The 20,492-nt window shown below is 39.6% G+C and overlaps 1 protein-coding gene across 1 annotated transcript in view; it reads left to right on the forward strand.

Annotated features, from left to right (window-relative positions):
- The window catches only part of zgc:77375 (uncharacterized protein LOC402927 homolog), a 19,758-nt gene extending 1,001 nt beyond the window's left edge, over nt 1-18,757 (forward strand). Inside the window, exons 2-9 of the mRNA XM_062415047.1 lie at nt 1-133; nt 758-870; nt 1,157-1,250; nt 1,388-1,421; nt 1,887-2,061; nt 4,412-4,588; nt 18,323-18,500; nt 18,575-18,757. The exon at nt 1-133 is cut by the window's left edge and continues 59 nt beyond it. Coding sequence (XP_062271031.1) covers nt 1-133; nt 758-870; nt 1,157-1,250; nt 1,388-1,421; nt 1,887-2,061; nt 4,412-4,588; nt 18,323-18,500; nt 18,575-18,757 — 1,087 coding nt within the window. The remainder of the gene's footprint in view (nt 134-757; nt 871-1,156; nt 1,251-1,387; nt 1,422-1,886; nt 2,062-4,411; nt 4,589-18,322; nt 18,501-18,574) is intronic.
- Nucleotides 18,758-20,492: the final 1,735 nt, after the last annotated feature.

Raw genomic sequence — 20,492 nt, forward strand, 5'->3', positions numbered from 1 at the left:
GGCTCGGCGAGCATTCAGGAAACTTTTGGACCGAAACAACAACTTCCTGTTTCCTGTTGTCTTCGTCACCAACGCAGGAAGCTGCCAGAGACACGACAAGGCCCGGCAGCTGTCTCACCTGCTGGATGTCCAGGTAGGACAGACAGGTGGAGGCAGAGAGACAGACAGGTGGAGGCAGAGAGACAGACAGACAGACAGATGGAAGCAGAGAGACAGACAGGTGGAGGCAGAGAGACAGACAGATGGAGCAGAGAGACAGACAGACAGACAGACAGGTGGAGGCAGAGAGACAGACAGGTGGAGGCAGAGAGAAAGACAGGTGGAAGCAGAGAGACAGACAGGTGGAAGCAGAGAGACAGACAGGTGGAGGCAGAGAGACAGACGGGTGAAAGCAGAGAGACAGACGGGTGGAAGCAGACAGACAGGTGGAGGCAGAGAGACAGACGGGTGAAAGCAGAGAGACAGACGGGTGGAAGCAGACAGACAGGTGGAAGCAGAGAGACAGACGGGATGAAGCAGTCCTCTGTGCTGTGCTGTGATTGGATGAAGCAGTCCTCTGTGCTGTGATTGGATGAAGCAGTCCTCTGTGCTGTGCTGTGATTGGATGAAGCAGTCCTCTGTGCTGTGCTGTGATTGGATGAAGCAGTCCTCTGTGCTGTGATTGGATGAAGCAGTCCTCTGTGCTGTGATTGGATGAAGCAGTCCTCTGTGCTGTGATTGGATGAAGCAGTCCTCTGTGCTGTGATTGGATGATTAGATTGACCCGGAGCAGGTGATGCTGTCCTACAGTCCGCTGCAGATGTTGAAGAGTTTCCATCAGAAGTGTGTCCTGGTGTCTGGACAGGGACCGCTCGCTGACATCAGCACCACGTATCCTTCACCCCGACCCCGACCCCTAACCCCCGACCCCTGACCCCCGACCCCTAACCCCCGACCCCCGACCTCTGACCTCTGACCCCCGAACCCTGACCCCCGACCCCCGACCCCTAACCCCCGACCCCTGACCTCTGACCCCCGACCCCTGACCTCTGACCCCCGACCCCCGACACCTGACCTCTGACCCCTGACCTCTGACCCCTGACCCCCGACCCCTGACCCTGTCCTCATGCTGACATTCATCAGAGCGTCTCAGTGTTGAAGTCTTAACTTTTGTCAGGTTGGGTTTCCAGAATGTTTTGAGCATCGAGCAGCTCAGAGAACATCATCCTCTATTAGACATGGTGGATCATCACAGGAGGCCCACACTGCCTGTTAGTACATACTATATACTACATATATATATATACTACATACTATACATATATACTATACATATATCCTACCTGTTCATACTATATATATATATATACTAAATCCTACCTGTATATAATCCCTGTGTATCTTTCAGGCGTCTCCTCTGAAATCGTTTCCAGAAATCGAAGGTAACTCAACTCTGTGTTTATTGTCTCGTTAACATGAATCATGTTTATGGTGCGAAGGTTCAGGTGCCTTATACCTTTCTGCATGTCCCCCCCCCCCCCCCGTCTCTCTACTGTCACATAAAGGCGTCTTTGACATTCATCCTGTTTATTAATCTGATGCTTGATGTTCATATAACTCAGTTGATGCATTTAATCTGATTATTGATTATTTCTGCTGAAGTTAGTTTCTCTTACTGTTCTTTCCATGTGTGGATATAAGAACATTGATTATTAATTAATGATGTATTATTAATTATTAATAGTGTTTTGTGGTGGAGAATTTATGTTAACGGGACAATTTAAAGTTTTACATAAAAACTAATAAAACTAATAAAAACATATAAAAGATTAATAAAGAATAAAATGAAACACAACCGATCAAACACGAGAGAGACCTTCTCTGAATGACTTCCTGTGTTGCCATAGCGATAGTGTTGTTCGGGGAGCCAATCAGATGGGAGACCAACCTGCAGCTGCTGATGGACGTCCTGCTGACCAATGGGAGACCGGCTTCACCTTATGACCCGCAGCTGCCGGACCAGCTGCCGGTTCTGGCCTGCAATATGGACCTGATGTGGATGGCCGAGGCACCATCACCACGGTAACCACCTGATCACCTGACCACCTGACCACCTGATCACCTGACCACCTGACCACCTGATCACCTGACCACCTGATCACCTGATCACCTGATCACCTGACCACCTGATCACCTGATCACCTGATCACCTGATCACCTGACCACCTGATCACCTGATCACCTGATCACCTGACCACCTGATCACCTGACCACCTGATCACCTGACCACCTGACCACCTGACCACCTGACCACCTGATCACCTGACCACCTGACCACCTGACCACCTGACCACCTGACCACCTGATCACCTGACCACCTGACCACCTGACCACCTGATCACCTGATCACCTGACCACCTGACCACCTGACCACCTGACCACCTGACAACTTGATCACCTGACCACCTGAACACCTGACCACCTGACCACCTGACCACCTGATCACCTGACCACCTGACCACCTGACCACCTGACCACCTGATCACCTGACCACCTGATCAGCTGATCACCTGATCACCTGATCACCTGAACACCTGACCACCTGACCACCTGACCACCTGATCACCTGATCACCTGATCACCTGATCACCTGACCACCTGATCACCTGATCACCTGACCACCTGACCACCTGATCACCTGATCACCTGATCACCTGACCACCTGATCACCTGACCACCTGATCACCTGACCACCTGACCACCTGATCACCTGATCACCTGACCACCTGATCACCTGATCACCTGACCACCTGATCACCTGATCACCTGATCACCTGATCACCTGATCACCTGACCACCTGATCACCTGATCACCTGATCACCTGACCACCTGATCACCTGACCACCTGATCACCTGACCACCTGACCACCTGACCACCTGATCACCTGACCACCTGATCACCTGACCACCTGACCACCTGATCACCTGACCACCTGATCACCTGATCACCTGACCACCTGACCACCTGACCACCTGACCACCTGACAACTTGATCACCTGACCACCTGACCACCTGAACACCTGACCACCTGACCACCTGACCACCTGATCACCTGACCACCTGACCACCTGACCACCTGATCACCTGACCACCTGATCAGCTGATCACCTGATCACCTGATCACCTGAACACCTGACCACCTGACCACCTGATCACCTGATCACCTGACCACCTGATCACCTGATCACCTGACCACCTGACCACCTGATCACCTGACCACCTGATCACCTGACCACCTGATCACCTGATCACCTGATCACCTGACCACCTGACCACCTGACCACCTGATCACCTGACCACCTGACCACCTGACCACCTGACCACCTGACCACCTGACCACCTGATCACCTGACCACCTGACCACCTGACCACCTGACCACCTGACCACCTGATCACCTGACCACCTGACCACCTGACCACCTGACCACCTGATCACCTGATCACCTGACCACCTGACCACCTGACCACCTGACCACCTGACAACTTGATCACCTGACCACCTGAACACCTGACCACCTGACCACCTGACCACCTGATCACCTGACCACCTGACCACCTGACCACCTGACCACCTGATCACCTGACCACCTGATCAGCTGATCACCTGATCACCTGATCACCTGAACACCTGACCACCTGACCACCTGACCACCTGATCACCTGATCACCTGATCACCTGATCACCTGACCACCTGATCACCTGATCACCTGACCACCTGACCACCTGATCACCTGATCACCTGACCACCTGATCACCTGACCACCTGATCACCTGACCACCTGACCACCTGACCACCTGATCACCTGACCACCTGATCACCTGACCACCTGACCACCTGATCACCTGACCACCTGATCACCTGATCACCTGACCACCTGACCACCTGACCACCTGACCACCTGACAACTTGATCACCTGACCACCTGACCACCTGAACACCTGACCACCTGACCACCTGACCACCTGATCACCTGACCACCTGACCACCTGACCACCTGATCACCTGACCACCTGATCAGCTGATCACCTGATCACCTGAACACCTGACCACCTGACCACCTGATCACCTGATCACCTGACCACCTGATCACCTGATCACCTGACCACCTGACCACCTGATCACCTGACCACCTGATCACCTGACCACCTGATCACCTGATCACCTGACCACCTGATCAGCTGATCACCTGATCACCTGACCACCTGATCACCTGACCACCTGATCACCTGATCACCTGACCACCTGATCACCTGATCACCTGATCACCTGACCACCTGATCACCTGATCACCTGACCACCTGATCACCTGATCACCTGATCACAGAGCACAGATCCACATTAACAGGGATCTGAACCTTGGTCCCGTAGGTTGGGTCATGGGATGTTCCTGCTGTGTCTGGAGTCTGTGTTCAGGAAGCTGACGGGTCGGGACCTGCAGTACCAGGCGCTGCTGGGGAAACCCAGTCTGCTCACATACCAGTACGCTGAGCACCTGCTGAGACTCCAGAACCACAACCAGAACCTGACCACTATCTACGCAGTGGGGTAACCAAACCTTCCATAACACCACCTACACCCTACACCACCATCTACTGTCTATAACACCATCTACTGTCTATAACACCATCTACTGTCTATAACACCATCTACTGTCTATAACACCATCTACTGTCTATAACACCATCTACTGTCTATAACACCATCTACTGTATATAACACCATCTACTGTCTATAACACCATCTACTGTCTATAACACCATCTACTGTCTATAACACCATCTACTGTATATAACACCATCTACTGTCTATAACACCATCTACTGTATATAACACCATCTATAACACCATCTACTGTCTATAACACCATCTACTGTCTATAACACCATCTACTGTCTATAACACCATCTACTGTCTATAACACCATCTATAACACCATCTACTGTCTATAACACCATCTACTGTATATAACACCATCTACTGTATATAACACCATCTACTGTCTATAACACCATCTACTGTATATAACACCATCTACTGTCTATAACACCATCTACTGTCTATAACACCATCTACTGTCTATAACACCATCTACTGTCTATAACACCATCTACTGTATATAACACCATCTATAACACCATCTACTGTCTATAACACCATCTACTGTATATAACACCATCTATAACACCATCTACTGTATATAACACCATCTACTGTCTATAACACCATCTATAACACCATCTACTGTATATAACACCATCTATAACACCATCTACTGTATATAACACCATCTACTGTATATAACACCATCTACTGTCTATAACACCATCTACTGTATATAACACCATCTACTGTATATAACACCATCTACTGTCTATAACACCATCTACTGTATATAACACCATCTATAACACCATCTACTGTCTATAACACCATCTACTGTATATAACACCATCTACTGTCTATAACACCATCTACTGTCTATAACACCATCTACTGTCTATAACACCATCTACTGTATATAACACCATCTACTGTATATAACACCATCTACTGTCTATAACACCATCTACTGTATATAACACCATCTACTGTATATAACACCATCTACTGTCTATAACACCATCTACTGTCTATAACACCATCTACTGTATATAACACCATCTACTGTATATAACACCATCTACTGTCTATAACACCATCTACTGTATATAACACCATCTACTGTCTATAACACCATCTACTGTCTATAACACCATCTACTGTCTATAACACCATCTACTGTCTATAACACCATCTACTGTATATAACACCATCTACTGTATATAACACCATCTATAACACCATCTACTGTATATAACACCATCTACTGTCTATAACACCATCTATAACACCATCTATAACACCATCTACTGTATATAACACCATCTACTGTATATAACACCATCTACTGTATATAACACCATCTATAACACCATCTACTGTATATAACACCATCTATAACACCATCTACTGTCTATAACACCATCTACTGTATATAACACCATCTATAACACCATCTACTGTATATAACACCATCTACTGTCTATAACACCATCTACTGTATATAACACCATCTACTGTATATAACACCATCTACTGTATATAACACCATCTACTGTATATAACACCATCTACTGTATATAACACCATCTACTGTCTATAACACCATCTACTGTCTATAACACCATCTACTGTCTATAACACCATCTATAACACCATCTATAACACCATCTACTGTATATAACACCATCTACTGTATATAACACCATCTACTGTCTATAACACCATCTATAACACCATCTACTGTCTATAACACCATCTATAACACCATCTACTGTATATAACACCATCTATAACACCATCTATAACACCATCTACTGTATATAACACCATCTACTGTATATAACACCATCTACTGTCTATAACACCATCTACTGTATATAACACCATCTATAACACCATCTACTGTCTATAACACCATCTACTGTCTATAACACCATCTATAACACCATCTACTGTCTATAACACCATCTATAACACCATCTATAACACCATCTACTGTATATAACACCATCTATAACACCATCTATAACACCATCTACTGTCTATAACACCATCTACTGTATATAACACCATCTATAACACCATCTACTGTCTATAACACCATCTACTGTCTATAACACCATCTATAACACCATCTACTGTCTATAACACCATCTATAACACCATCTACTGTCTATAACACCATCTATAACACCATCTATAACACCATCTACTGTATATAACACCATCTATAACACCATCTATAACACCATCTACTGTCTATAACACCATCTATAACACCATCTACTGTATATAACACCATCTACTGTATATAACACCATCTACTGTATATAACACCATCTACTGTATATAACACCATCTACTGTATATAACACCATCTACTGTCTATAACACCATCTACTGTCTATAACACCATCTACTGTATATAACACCATCTACTGTATATAACACCATCTACTGTATATAACACCATCTACTGTATATAACACCATCTACTGTATATAACACCATCTACTGTATATAACACCATCTACTGTCTATAACACCATCTACTGTCTATAACACCATCTACTGTCTATAACACCATCTATAACACCATCTATAACACCATCTATAACACCATCTACTGTATATAACACCATCTATAACACCATCTACTGTATATAACACCATCTACTGTATATAACACCATCTACTGTCTATAACACCATCTACTGTCTATAACACCATCTACTGTATATAACACCATCTACTGTCTATAACACCATCTACTGTCTATAACACCATCTATAACACCATCTACTGTATATAACACCATCTATAACACCATCTACTGTATATAACACCATCTACTGTCTATAACACCATCTACTGTCTATAACACCATCTATAACACCATCTACTGTATATAACACCATCTACTGTCTATAACACCATCTACTGTCTATAACACCATCTACTGTATATAACACCATCTACTGTCTATAACACCATCTACTGTATATAACACCATCTACTGTATATAACACCATCTACTGTCTATAACACCATCTACTGTCTATAACACCATCTATAACACCATCTACTGTATATAACACCATCTACTGTCTATAACACCATCTACTGTATATAACACCATCTACTGTATATAACACCATCTACTGTATATAACACCATCTACTGTATATAACACCATCTACTGTCTATAACACCATCTACTGTATATAACACCATCTACTGTCTATAACACCATCTACTGTCTATAACACCATCTATAACACCATCTACTGTATATAACACCATCTACTGTCTATAACACCATCTACTGTATATAACACCATCTATAACACCATCTACTGTCTATAACACCATCTACTGTCTATAACACCATCTACTGTCTATAACACCATCTACTGTATATAACACCATCTATAACACCATCTACTGTCTATAACACCATCTACTGTATATAACACCATCTACTGTCTATAACACCATCTACTGTATATAACACCATCTATAACACCATCTACTGTCTATAACACCATCTACTGTCTATAACACCATCTACTGTATATAACACCATCTATAACACCATCTACTGTCTATAACACCATCTATAACACCATCTACTGTATATAACACCATCTACTGTCTATAACACCATCTATAACACCATCTACTGTCTATAACACCATCTACTGTATATAACACCATCTACTGTATATAACACCATCTACTGTATATAACACCATCTATAACACCATCTACTGTCTATAACACCATCTACTGTATATAACACCATCTACTGTATATAACACCATCTACTGTCTATAACACCATCTACTGTATATAACACCATCTACTGTATATAACACCATCTACTGTCTATAACACCATCTACTGTCTATAACACCATCTACTGTATATAACACCATCTACTGTCTATAACACCATCTACTGTCTATAACACCATCTACTGTATATAACACCATCTACTGTATATAACACCATCTACCATCTATAACACCATCTACTGTCTATAACACCATCTACTGTCTATAACACCATCTACTGTCTATAACACCATCTACTGTCTATAACACCATCTACTGTATATAACACCATCTACTGTATATAACACCATCTACTGTATATAACACCATCTACTGTATATAACACCATCTACTGTATATAACACCATCTACTGTCTATAACACCATCTACTGTATATAACACCATCTACTGTCTATAACACCATCTACTGTCTATAACACCATCTACTGTATATAACACCATCTACTGTCTATAACACCATCTACTGTATATAACACCATCTACTGTCTATAACACCATCTATAACACCATCTACTGTATATAACACCATCTACTGTCTATAACACCATCTACTGTCTATAACACCATCTACTGTCTATAACACCATCTACTGTCTATAACACCATCTACTGTCTATAACACCATCTACTGTCTATAACACCATCTACTGTATATAACACCATCTACTGTCTATAACACCATCTATAACACCATCTACTGTCTATAACACCATCTACTGTATATAACACCATCTATAACACCATCTACTGTATATAACACCATCTACTGTATATAACACCATCTACTGTCTATAACACCATCTATAACACCATCTACTGTATATAACACCATCTACTGTCTATAACACCATCTATAACACCATCTACTGTCTATAACACCATCTACTGTATATAACACCATCTACTGTATATAACACCATCTACTGTCTATAACACCATCTACTGTCTATAACACCATCTACTGTATATAACACCATCTACTGTCTATAACACCATCTACTGTCTATAACACCATCTACTGTATATAACACCATCTACTGTATATAACACCATCTACTGTATATAACACCATCTACTGTCTATAACACCATCTACTGTATATAACACCATCTATAACACCATCTACTGTATATAACACCATCTACTGTATATAACACCATCTACTGTCTATAACACCATCTACTGTATATAACACCATCTACTGTATATAACACCATCTACTGTATATAACACCATCTACTGTCTATAACACCATCTACTGTCTATAACACCATCTACTGTATATAACACCATCTACTGTATATAACACCATCTATAACACCATCTACTGTCTATAACACCATCTACTGTATATAACACCATCTACTGTCTATAACACCATCTACTGTATATAACACCATCTACTGTCTATAACACCATCTACTGTATATAACACCATCTACTGTATATAACACCATCTACTGTCTATAACACCATCTACTGTATATAACACCATCTACTGTCTATAACACCATCTACTGTATATAACACCATCTATAACACCATCTACTGTATATAACACCATCTACTGTCTATAACACCATCTACTGTCTATAACACCATCTACTGTCTATAACACCATCTATAACACCATCTACTGTCTATAACACCATCTACTGTATATAACACCATCTATAACACCATCTACTGTATATAACACCATCTACTGTCTATAACACCATCTACTGTATATAACACCATCTACTGTATATAACACCATCTACTGTCTATAACACCATCTACTGTCTATAACACCATCTATAACACCATCTACTGTCTATAACACCATCTACTGTATATAACACCATCTATAAACACCATCTACTGTATATAACACCATCTACTGTCTATAACACCATCTACTGTATATAACACCATCTACTGTATATAACACCATCTACTGTCTATAACACCATCTACTGTCTATAACACCATCTACTGTCTATAACACCATCTACTGTATATAACACCATCTACTGTATATAACACCATCTACTGTATATAACACCATCTACTGTCTATAACACCATCTACTGTCTATAACACCATCTACTGTCTATAACACCATCTACTGTCTATAACACCATCTACTGTATATAACACCATCTACTGTATATAACACCATCTACTGTCTATAACACCATCTACTGTATATAACACCATCTACTGTATATAACACCATCTATAACACCATCTACTGTCTATAACACCATCTACTGTCTATAACACCATCTACTGTATATAACACCATCTACTGTCTATAACACCATCTACTGTATATAACACCATCTATAACACCATCTACTGTCTATAACACCATCTACTGTATATAACACCATCTACTGTATATAACACCATCTACTGTATATAACACCATCTACTGTCTATAACACCATCTACTGTATATAACACCATCTACTGTCTATAACACCATCTACTGTATATAACACCATCTACTGTATATAACACCATCTACTGTATATAACACCATCTATAACACCATCTACTGTCTATAACACCATCTACTGTCTATAACACCATCTACTGTATATAACACCATCTACTGTATATAACACCATCTACTGTATATAACACCATCTACTGTCTATAACACCATCTACTGTATATAACACCATCTACTGTCTATAACACCATCTACTGTATATAACACCATCTACTGTCTATAACACCATCTACTGTATATAACACCATCTACTGTATATAACACCATCTACTGTATATAACACCATCTACTGTATATAACACCACACCATCTACTGTATATAACACCATCTACTGTCTATAACACCATCTACTGTATATAACACCATCTACTGTCTATAACACCATCTACTGTATATAACACCATCTACTGTCTATAACACCATCTACTGTATATAACACCATCTATAACACCATCTACTGTCTATAACACCATCTACTGTATATAACACCATCTACTGTATATAACACCATCTACTGTCTATAACACCATCTATAACACCATCTACTGTATATAACACCATCTACTGTCTATAACACATCTATAACACCATCTACTGTATATAACACCATCTACTGTATATAACACCATCTACTGTATATAACACCATCTACTGTATATAACACCATCTACTTGTCTATAACACCATCTACTGTATATAACACCATCTACTGTATATAACACCATCTACTGTATATAACACCATCTACTGTCTATAACACCATCTACTGTATATAACACCATCTACTGTATATAACACCATCTATAACACCATCTACTGTCTATAACACCATCTACTGTATATAACACCATCTACTGTATATAACACCATCTACTGTATATAACACCATCTACTGTCTATAACACCATCTACTGTATATAACACCATCTACTGTCTATAACACATTCTATAACACCATCTATAACACCATCTACTGTCTATAACACCATCTACTGTCTATAACACCATCTATAACACCATCTACTGTATATAACACCATCTACTGTATATAACACCATCTACTGTATATAACACCATCTACTGTCTATAACACCATCTACTGTCTATAACACCATCTACTGTATATAACACCATCTACTGTCTATAACACATCTATAACACCATCTATAACACCATCTACTGTCTATAACACCATCTACTGTCTATAACACCATCTATAACACCATCTACTGTATATAACACCATCTACTGTATATAACACCATCTACTGTATATAACACCATCTACTGTATATAACACCATCTACTGTATATAACACCATCTACTGTCTATAACACCATCTACTGTCTATAACACCATCTACTGTATATAACACCATCTACTGTCTATAACACCATCTACTGTATATAACACCATCTACTGTCTATAACACCATCTACTGTCTATAACACCATCTACTGTCTATAACACCATCTACTGTCTATAACACCATCTACTGTCTATAACACCATCTATAACACCATCTACTGTATATAACACCATCTACTGTATATAACACCATCTACTGTATATAACACCATCTACTGTATATAACACCATCTACTGTCTATAACACCATCTATAACACCATCTACTGTATATAACACCATCTACTGTCTATAACACCATCTACTGTATATAACACCATCTACTGTATATAACACCATCTACTGTATATAACACCATCTACTGTCTATAACACCATCTACTGTATATAACACCATCTATTGTCTATAACACCATCTACTGTATATAACACCATCTACTGTATATAACACCATCTACTGTCTATAACACCATCTACTGTCTATAACACCATCTACTGTCTATAACACCATCTACTGTATATAACACCATCTACTGTATATAACACCATCTACTGTCTATAACACCATCTACTGTATATAACACCATCTACTGTATATAACACCATCTACTGTATATAACACCATCTATAACACCATCTACTGTCTATAACACCATCTACTGTATATAACACCATCTACTGTATATAACACCATCTATAACACCATCTACTGTATATAACACCATCTACTGTATATAACACCATCTACTGTATATAACACCATCTACTGTCTATAACACCATCTACTGTATATAACACCATCTACTGTATATAACACCATCTACTGTATATAACACCATCTATAACACCATCTACTGTATATAACACCATCTATAACACCATCTACTGTATATAACACCATCTACTGTCTATAACACCATCTACTGTATATAACACCATCTATAACACCATCTACTGTCTATAACACCATCTACTGTCTATAACACCATCTACTGTCTATAACACCATCTACTGTATATAACACCATCTACTGTCTATAACACCATCTACTGTCTATAACACCATCTACTGTCTATAACACCATCTACTGTATATAACACCATCTACTGTCTATAACACCATCTACTGTCTATAACACCATCTACTGTATATAACACCATCTACTGTCTATAACACCATCTATAACACCATCTACTGTCTATAACACCATCTACTGTATATAACACCATCTACTGTCTATAACACCATCTACTGTATATAACACCATCTACTGTATATAACACCATCTACTGTATATAACACCATCTACTGTCTATAACACCATCTACTGTCTATAACACCATCTACTGTATATAACACCATCTACTGTATATAACACCATCTACTGTATATAACACCATCTACTGTATATAACACCATCTACTGTCTATAACACCATCTACTGTCTATAACACCATCTACTGTCTATAACACCATCTACTGTATATAACACCATCTACTGTCTATAACACCATCTACTGTATATAACACCATCTACTGTCTATAACACCATCTACTGTATATAACACCATCTACTGTATATAACACCATCTACTGTCTATAACACCATCTATAACACCATCTACTGTCTATAACACCATCTACTGTATATAACACCATCTATAACACCATCTACTGTCTATAACACCATCTACTGTATATAACACCATCTACTGTCTATAACACCATCTACTGTATATAACACCATCTACTGTATATAACACCATCTACTGTCTATAACACCATCTACTGTATATAACACCATCTACTGTCTATAACACCATCTATAACACCATCTACTGTATATAACACCATCTATAACACCATCTACTGTCTATAACACCATCTATAACACCATCTATTGTCTATAACACCATCTACTGTCTATAACACCATCTACTGTATATAACACCATCTATTGTCTATAACACCATCTACTGTCTATAACACCATCTACTGTATATAACACCATCTATAACACCATCTACTGTATATAACACCATCTACTGTCTATAACACCATCTACTGTATATAACACCATCTACTGTATATAACACCATCTATAACACCATCTACTGTATATAACACCATCTATAACACCATCTACTGTATATAACACCATCTACTGTATATAACACCATCTACTGTATATAACACCATCTACTGTCTATAACACCATCTACTGTCTATAACACCATCTACTGTCTATAACACCATCTACTGTATATAACACCATCTACTGTCTATAACACCATCTACTGTATATAACACCATCTACTGTCTATAACACCATCTACTGTATATAACACCATCTACTGTATATAACACCATCTACTGTATATAACACCATCTACTGTCTATAACACCATCTACTGTATATAACACCATCTACTGTCTATAACACCATCTATAACACCATCTACTGTATATAACACCATCTACTGTATATAACACCATCTACTGTCTATAACACCATCTACTGTATATAACACCATCTACTGTATATAACACCATCTACTGTCTATAACACCATCTACTGTATATAACACCATCTACTGTCTATAACACCATCTACTGTATATAACACCATCTACTGTATATAACACCATCTACTGTCTATAACACCATCTACTGTATATAACACCATCTACTGTATATAACACCATCTACTGTCTATAACACCATCTACTGTATATAACACCATCTACTGTCTATAACACCATCTACTGTCTATAACACCATCTACTGTCTATAACACCATCTATAACACCATCTACTGTCTATAACACCATCTACTGTCTATAACACCATCTACTGTATATAACACCATCTATAACACCATCTACTGTATATAACACCATCTACTGTATATAACACCATCTATAACACCATCTACTGTATATAACACCATCTACTGTCTATAACACCATCTACTGTATATAACACCATCTACTGTATATAACACCATCTACTGTATATAACACCATCTACTGTCTATAACACCATCTACTGTCTATAACACCATCTACTGTATATAACACCATCTACTGTGTATAACACCATCTACTGTCTATAACACCATCTACTGTCTATAACACCATCTACTGTATATAACACCATCTACTGTCTATAACACCATCTACTGTCTATAACACCATCTACTGTCTATAACACCATCTACTGTATATAACACCATCTACTGTATATAACACCATCTATAACACCATCTACTGTCTATAACACCATCTACTGTATATAACACCATCTACTGTATATAACACCATCTATAACACCATCTACTGTATATAACACCATCTACTGTCTATAACACCATCTACTGTATATAACACCATCTACTGTCTATAACACCATCTACTGTATATAACACCATCTACTGTATATAACACCATCTACTGTATATAACACCATCTACTGTCTATAACACCATCTACTGTCTATAACACCATCTACTGTCTATAACACCATCTACTGTCTATAACACCATCTACTGTCTATAACACCATCTACTGTATATAACACCATCTACTGTCTATAACACCATCTATTGTATATAACACCATCTACTATATATAACACCATCTACTGTCTATAACACCATCTATTGTCTATAACACCATCTACTGTATATAACACCATCTACTGTCTATAACACCATCTACTGTATATAACACCATCTACTATATATAACACCATCTACTGTCTATAACACCATCTACTGTCTATAACACCATCTATAACACCATCTACTGTCTATAACACCATCTATAACACCATCTACTGTATATAACACCATCTACTGTATATAACACCATCTACTGTCTATAACACCATCTACTGTCTATAACACCATCTACTGTATATAACACCATCTACTGTCTATAACACCATCTACTGTCTATAACACCATCTACTGTATATAACACCATCTACTGTATATAACACCATCTACTGTATATAACACCATCTATAACACCATCTACTGTATATAACACCATCTACTGTCTATAACACCATCTATAACACCATCTACTGTATATAACACCATCTACTGTATATAACACCATCTACTGTCTATAACACCATCTATAACACCATCTACTGTATATAACACCATCTACTGTCTATAACACCATCTACTGTATATAACACCATCTACTGTATATAACACCATCTACTGTCTATAACACCATCTACTGTCTATAACACCATCTACTGTATATAACACCATCTACTGTATATAACACCATCTACTGTCTATAACACCATCTACTGTATATAACACCATCTACTGTATATAACACCATCTACTGTATATAACACCATCTACTGTCTATAACACCATCTACTGTATATAACACCATCTACTGTATATAACACCATCTACTGTCTATAACACCATCTACTGTCTATAACACCATCTACTGTCTATAACACCATCTATAACACCATCTACTGTATATAACACCATCTACTGTCTATAACACCATCTACTGTATATAACACCATCTACTGTATATAACACCATCTACTGTATATAACACCATCTACTGTCTATAACACCATCTACTGTATATAACACCATCTACTGTCTATAACACCATCTATAACACCATCTACTGTCTATAACACCATCTACTGTATATAACACCATCTACTGTATATAACACCATCTACTGTATATAACACCATCTACTGTATATAACACCATCTATAACACCATCTATAACACCATCTATAACACCATCTACTGTCTATAACACCATCTACTGTCTATAACACCATCTACTGTATATAACACCATCTACTGTCTATAACACCATCTATAACACCATCTACTGTATATAACACCATCTACTGTCTATAACACCATCTACTGTATATAACACCATCTACTGTATATAACACCATCTACTGTCTATAACACCATCTACTGTATATAACACCATCTACTGTATATAACACCATCTATAACACCATCTACTGTATATAACACCATCTACTGTCTATAACACCATCTACTGTCTATAACACCATCTATAACACCATCTACTGTATATAACACCATCTACTGTCTATAACACCATCTATAACACCATCTATAACACCATCTACTGTATATAACACCATCTACTGTCTATAACACCATCTACTGTCTATAACACCATCTACTGTATATAACACCATCTACTGTCTATAACACCATCTACTGTATATAACACCATCTACTGTCTATAACACCATCTACTGTCTATAACACCATCTATAACACCATCTACTGTATATAACACCATCTACTGTATATAACACCATCTACTGTATATAACACCATCTACTGTATATAACACCATCTACTGTCTATAACACCATCTACTGTATATAACACCATCTACTGTATATAACACCATCTATAACACCATCTACTGTATATAACACCATCTACTGTATATAACACCATCTACTGTCTATAACACCATCTACTGTCTATAACACCATCTACTGTATATAACACCATCTACTGTATATAACACCATCTACTGTCTATAACACCATCTACTGTATATAACACCATCTACTGTATATAACACCATCTACTGTCTATAACACCATCTACTGTATATAACACCATCTACTGTCTATAACACCATCTATAACACCATCTACTGTCTATAACACCATCTACTGTCTATAACACCATCTACTGTATATAACACCATCTACTGTATATAACACCATCTACTGTCTATAACACCATCTACTGTATATAACACCATCTACTGTATATAACACCATCTACTGTATATAACACCATCTACTGTATATAACACCATCTACTGTATATAACACCATCTACTGTCTATAACACCATCTACATCTTCTTGTTGTTGCTTAGTGACAACCTGATGACGGACGTCTATGGTGCCAACATGTACAACCGTTACCTGACTCAGCAGCACGTTGCCATGGCGACCAGTACCAAGCTGGTTGCCCAGGGGACCGGGAGTCAGGTGACCATGGCGGTACCAGAGGCTGAGATGGTGTCTGCTGCTGCTGAGTGTCGCTCCATCCTGGTAGGTGTCTGCAGCTGTCAATCATGTCTATCAGTCGCCGTGGTAACACACAGAGCTGCTCTTTCTGTCCTCAGGTGTGCACAGGTATCTACAACCCTCGCTCCCCGTTACCTAGCAACCAGAGCGGCGATGTCACAGAGACGGTGTTCCACGGTCACAGGGACCTGGTCCTCGAACCGGACCTGGTGGAACCGAGCCACGTGGTGGAGGACGTGGAAGCCGCCGTGGACCTGCTGCTGCAGCAGGAGTCTCCGTGACCTCTGACCCCTGACCTCTGACCCTCCTGTGACCTCTGACCTCAAACATGTCTGTCAACTGAAGCTGCATTTTTATATTTTTATAAGTTTTTAACCCTTTAACATGAACTAGTTCTCTCACTAATCTGAAATAAAAACATGTTTAATAATTTAATCTATAAATATCTGAATGTTCTCATATTTTATATTTAATGTATAAAACTAAACCTGTAAGAAGAGATAACACACTGACTGCTTCAAATGCTCAATAAAAAGATTTCTGTGAACTGATGTTTGATGAGAGGAACCAAGATAAGCCTGGCCGGCCCGAATGTTACCGTCCCTCCTTATAAAGGCTCAGACACAAAGTTAACATTTAACCAACATGTTATTTATTGTTCTAGTAGGTTCCTAAGGTTCTATGAGCAGTGTTCTAGTAGGTTCATAAGGTTCTATGAGCTGGGACCGCAGTGTTCTAGTAGGTTCATAAGGTTCTATGAGCTGGGAGCTCAGTGTTCTAGTAGGTTCATAAGGTTCTATGAGCTGGGAGCGCAGTGTTCTAGTAGGTTCATAAGGTTCTATGAGCTGGGAGCGCAGGGTTCTAGTAGGTACATATGGTTCTATGAGCTGGGAGCACAGTGTTCTAGTAGGTTCATAAGGTTCTATGAGCTGGGAGCGCAGTGTTCTAGGTTCATAAGGTTCTATGAGCTGGGAGCGCAGTGTTCTAGTAGGTTCATAAGGTTCTATGAGCTGGGAGCTCAGTGTTCTAGTAGGTTCATAAGGTTCTATGAGCTGGGAGCTCAGTGTTCTAGTAGGTTCATAAGGTTCTATGAGCTGGGAGCACAGTGTTCTAGTAGGTTCATGAGGTTCTATGAGCTGGGAGCGCAGTGTTCTAGTAGGTTCATAAGGTTCTATGAGCTGGGAGCGCAGTGTTCTAGTAGGTTCATAAGGTTCTATGAGCTGGGAGCACAGTGTTCTAGTAGGTACATAAGGTTCTATGAGCTGGGAGCGCAGTGTTCTAGGTTCATAAGGTTCTATGAGCTGGTAGCACAGTGTTCTAGTAGGTTCATAAGGTTCTATGAGCTGGGAACGCAGTGTTCTAGTAGGTTCATGAGGTTCTATGAGCTGGGAGCGCAGTGTTCTAGTAGGTTCATAAGGTTCTATGAGCTGGGAGCGCAGTGTTCTAGTAGGTTCATGAGGTTCTATGAGCTGGGAGCACAGTGTTCTAGTAGGTTCATAAGGTTCTATGAGCTGGGAGCTCAGTGTTCTAGTAGGTTCATAAGGTTCTATGAGCTGGGAGCTCAGTGTTCTAGTAGGTTCATAAGGTTCTATGAGCTGGGAGCACAGTGTTCTAGTAGGTTCATGAGGTTCTATGAGCTGGGAGCGCAGTGTTCTAGTAGGTTCATAAGGTTCTATGAGCTGAGAGCGCAGTGTTCTAGTAGGTTCATAAGGTTCTATGAGCTGGGAGCGCAGTGTTCTAGTAGGTTCATAAGGTTCTATGAGCTGGGAGCGCAGTGTTCTAGTAGGTTCATAAGGTTCTATGAGCTGGGAGCGCAGTGTTCTAGTAGGTTCATAAGGTTCTATGAGCTGGGAGCGCAGTGTTCTAGTAGGTTCATAAGGTTCTATGAGCTGGGAGCGCAGTGTTCTAGTAGGTTCATAAGGTTCTATAAGCTGGGAGCGCAGTGTTCTAGTAGGTACATGAGGTTCTATGAGCTGGGAGCGCAGTGTTCTAGGTTCATAAGGTTCTATGAGCTGG

This window comes from Scomber scombrus, chromosome 3 (genome assembly GCF_963691925.1).
Source record: "Scomber scombrus chromosome 3, fScoSco1.1, whole genome shotgun sequence".
Taxonomy (NCBI): Eukaryota; Metazoa; Chordata; class Actinopteri; order Scombriformes; family Scombridae; genus Scomber; species Scomber scombrus.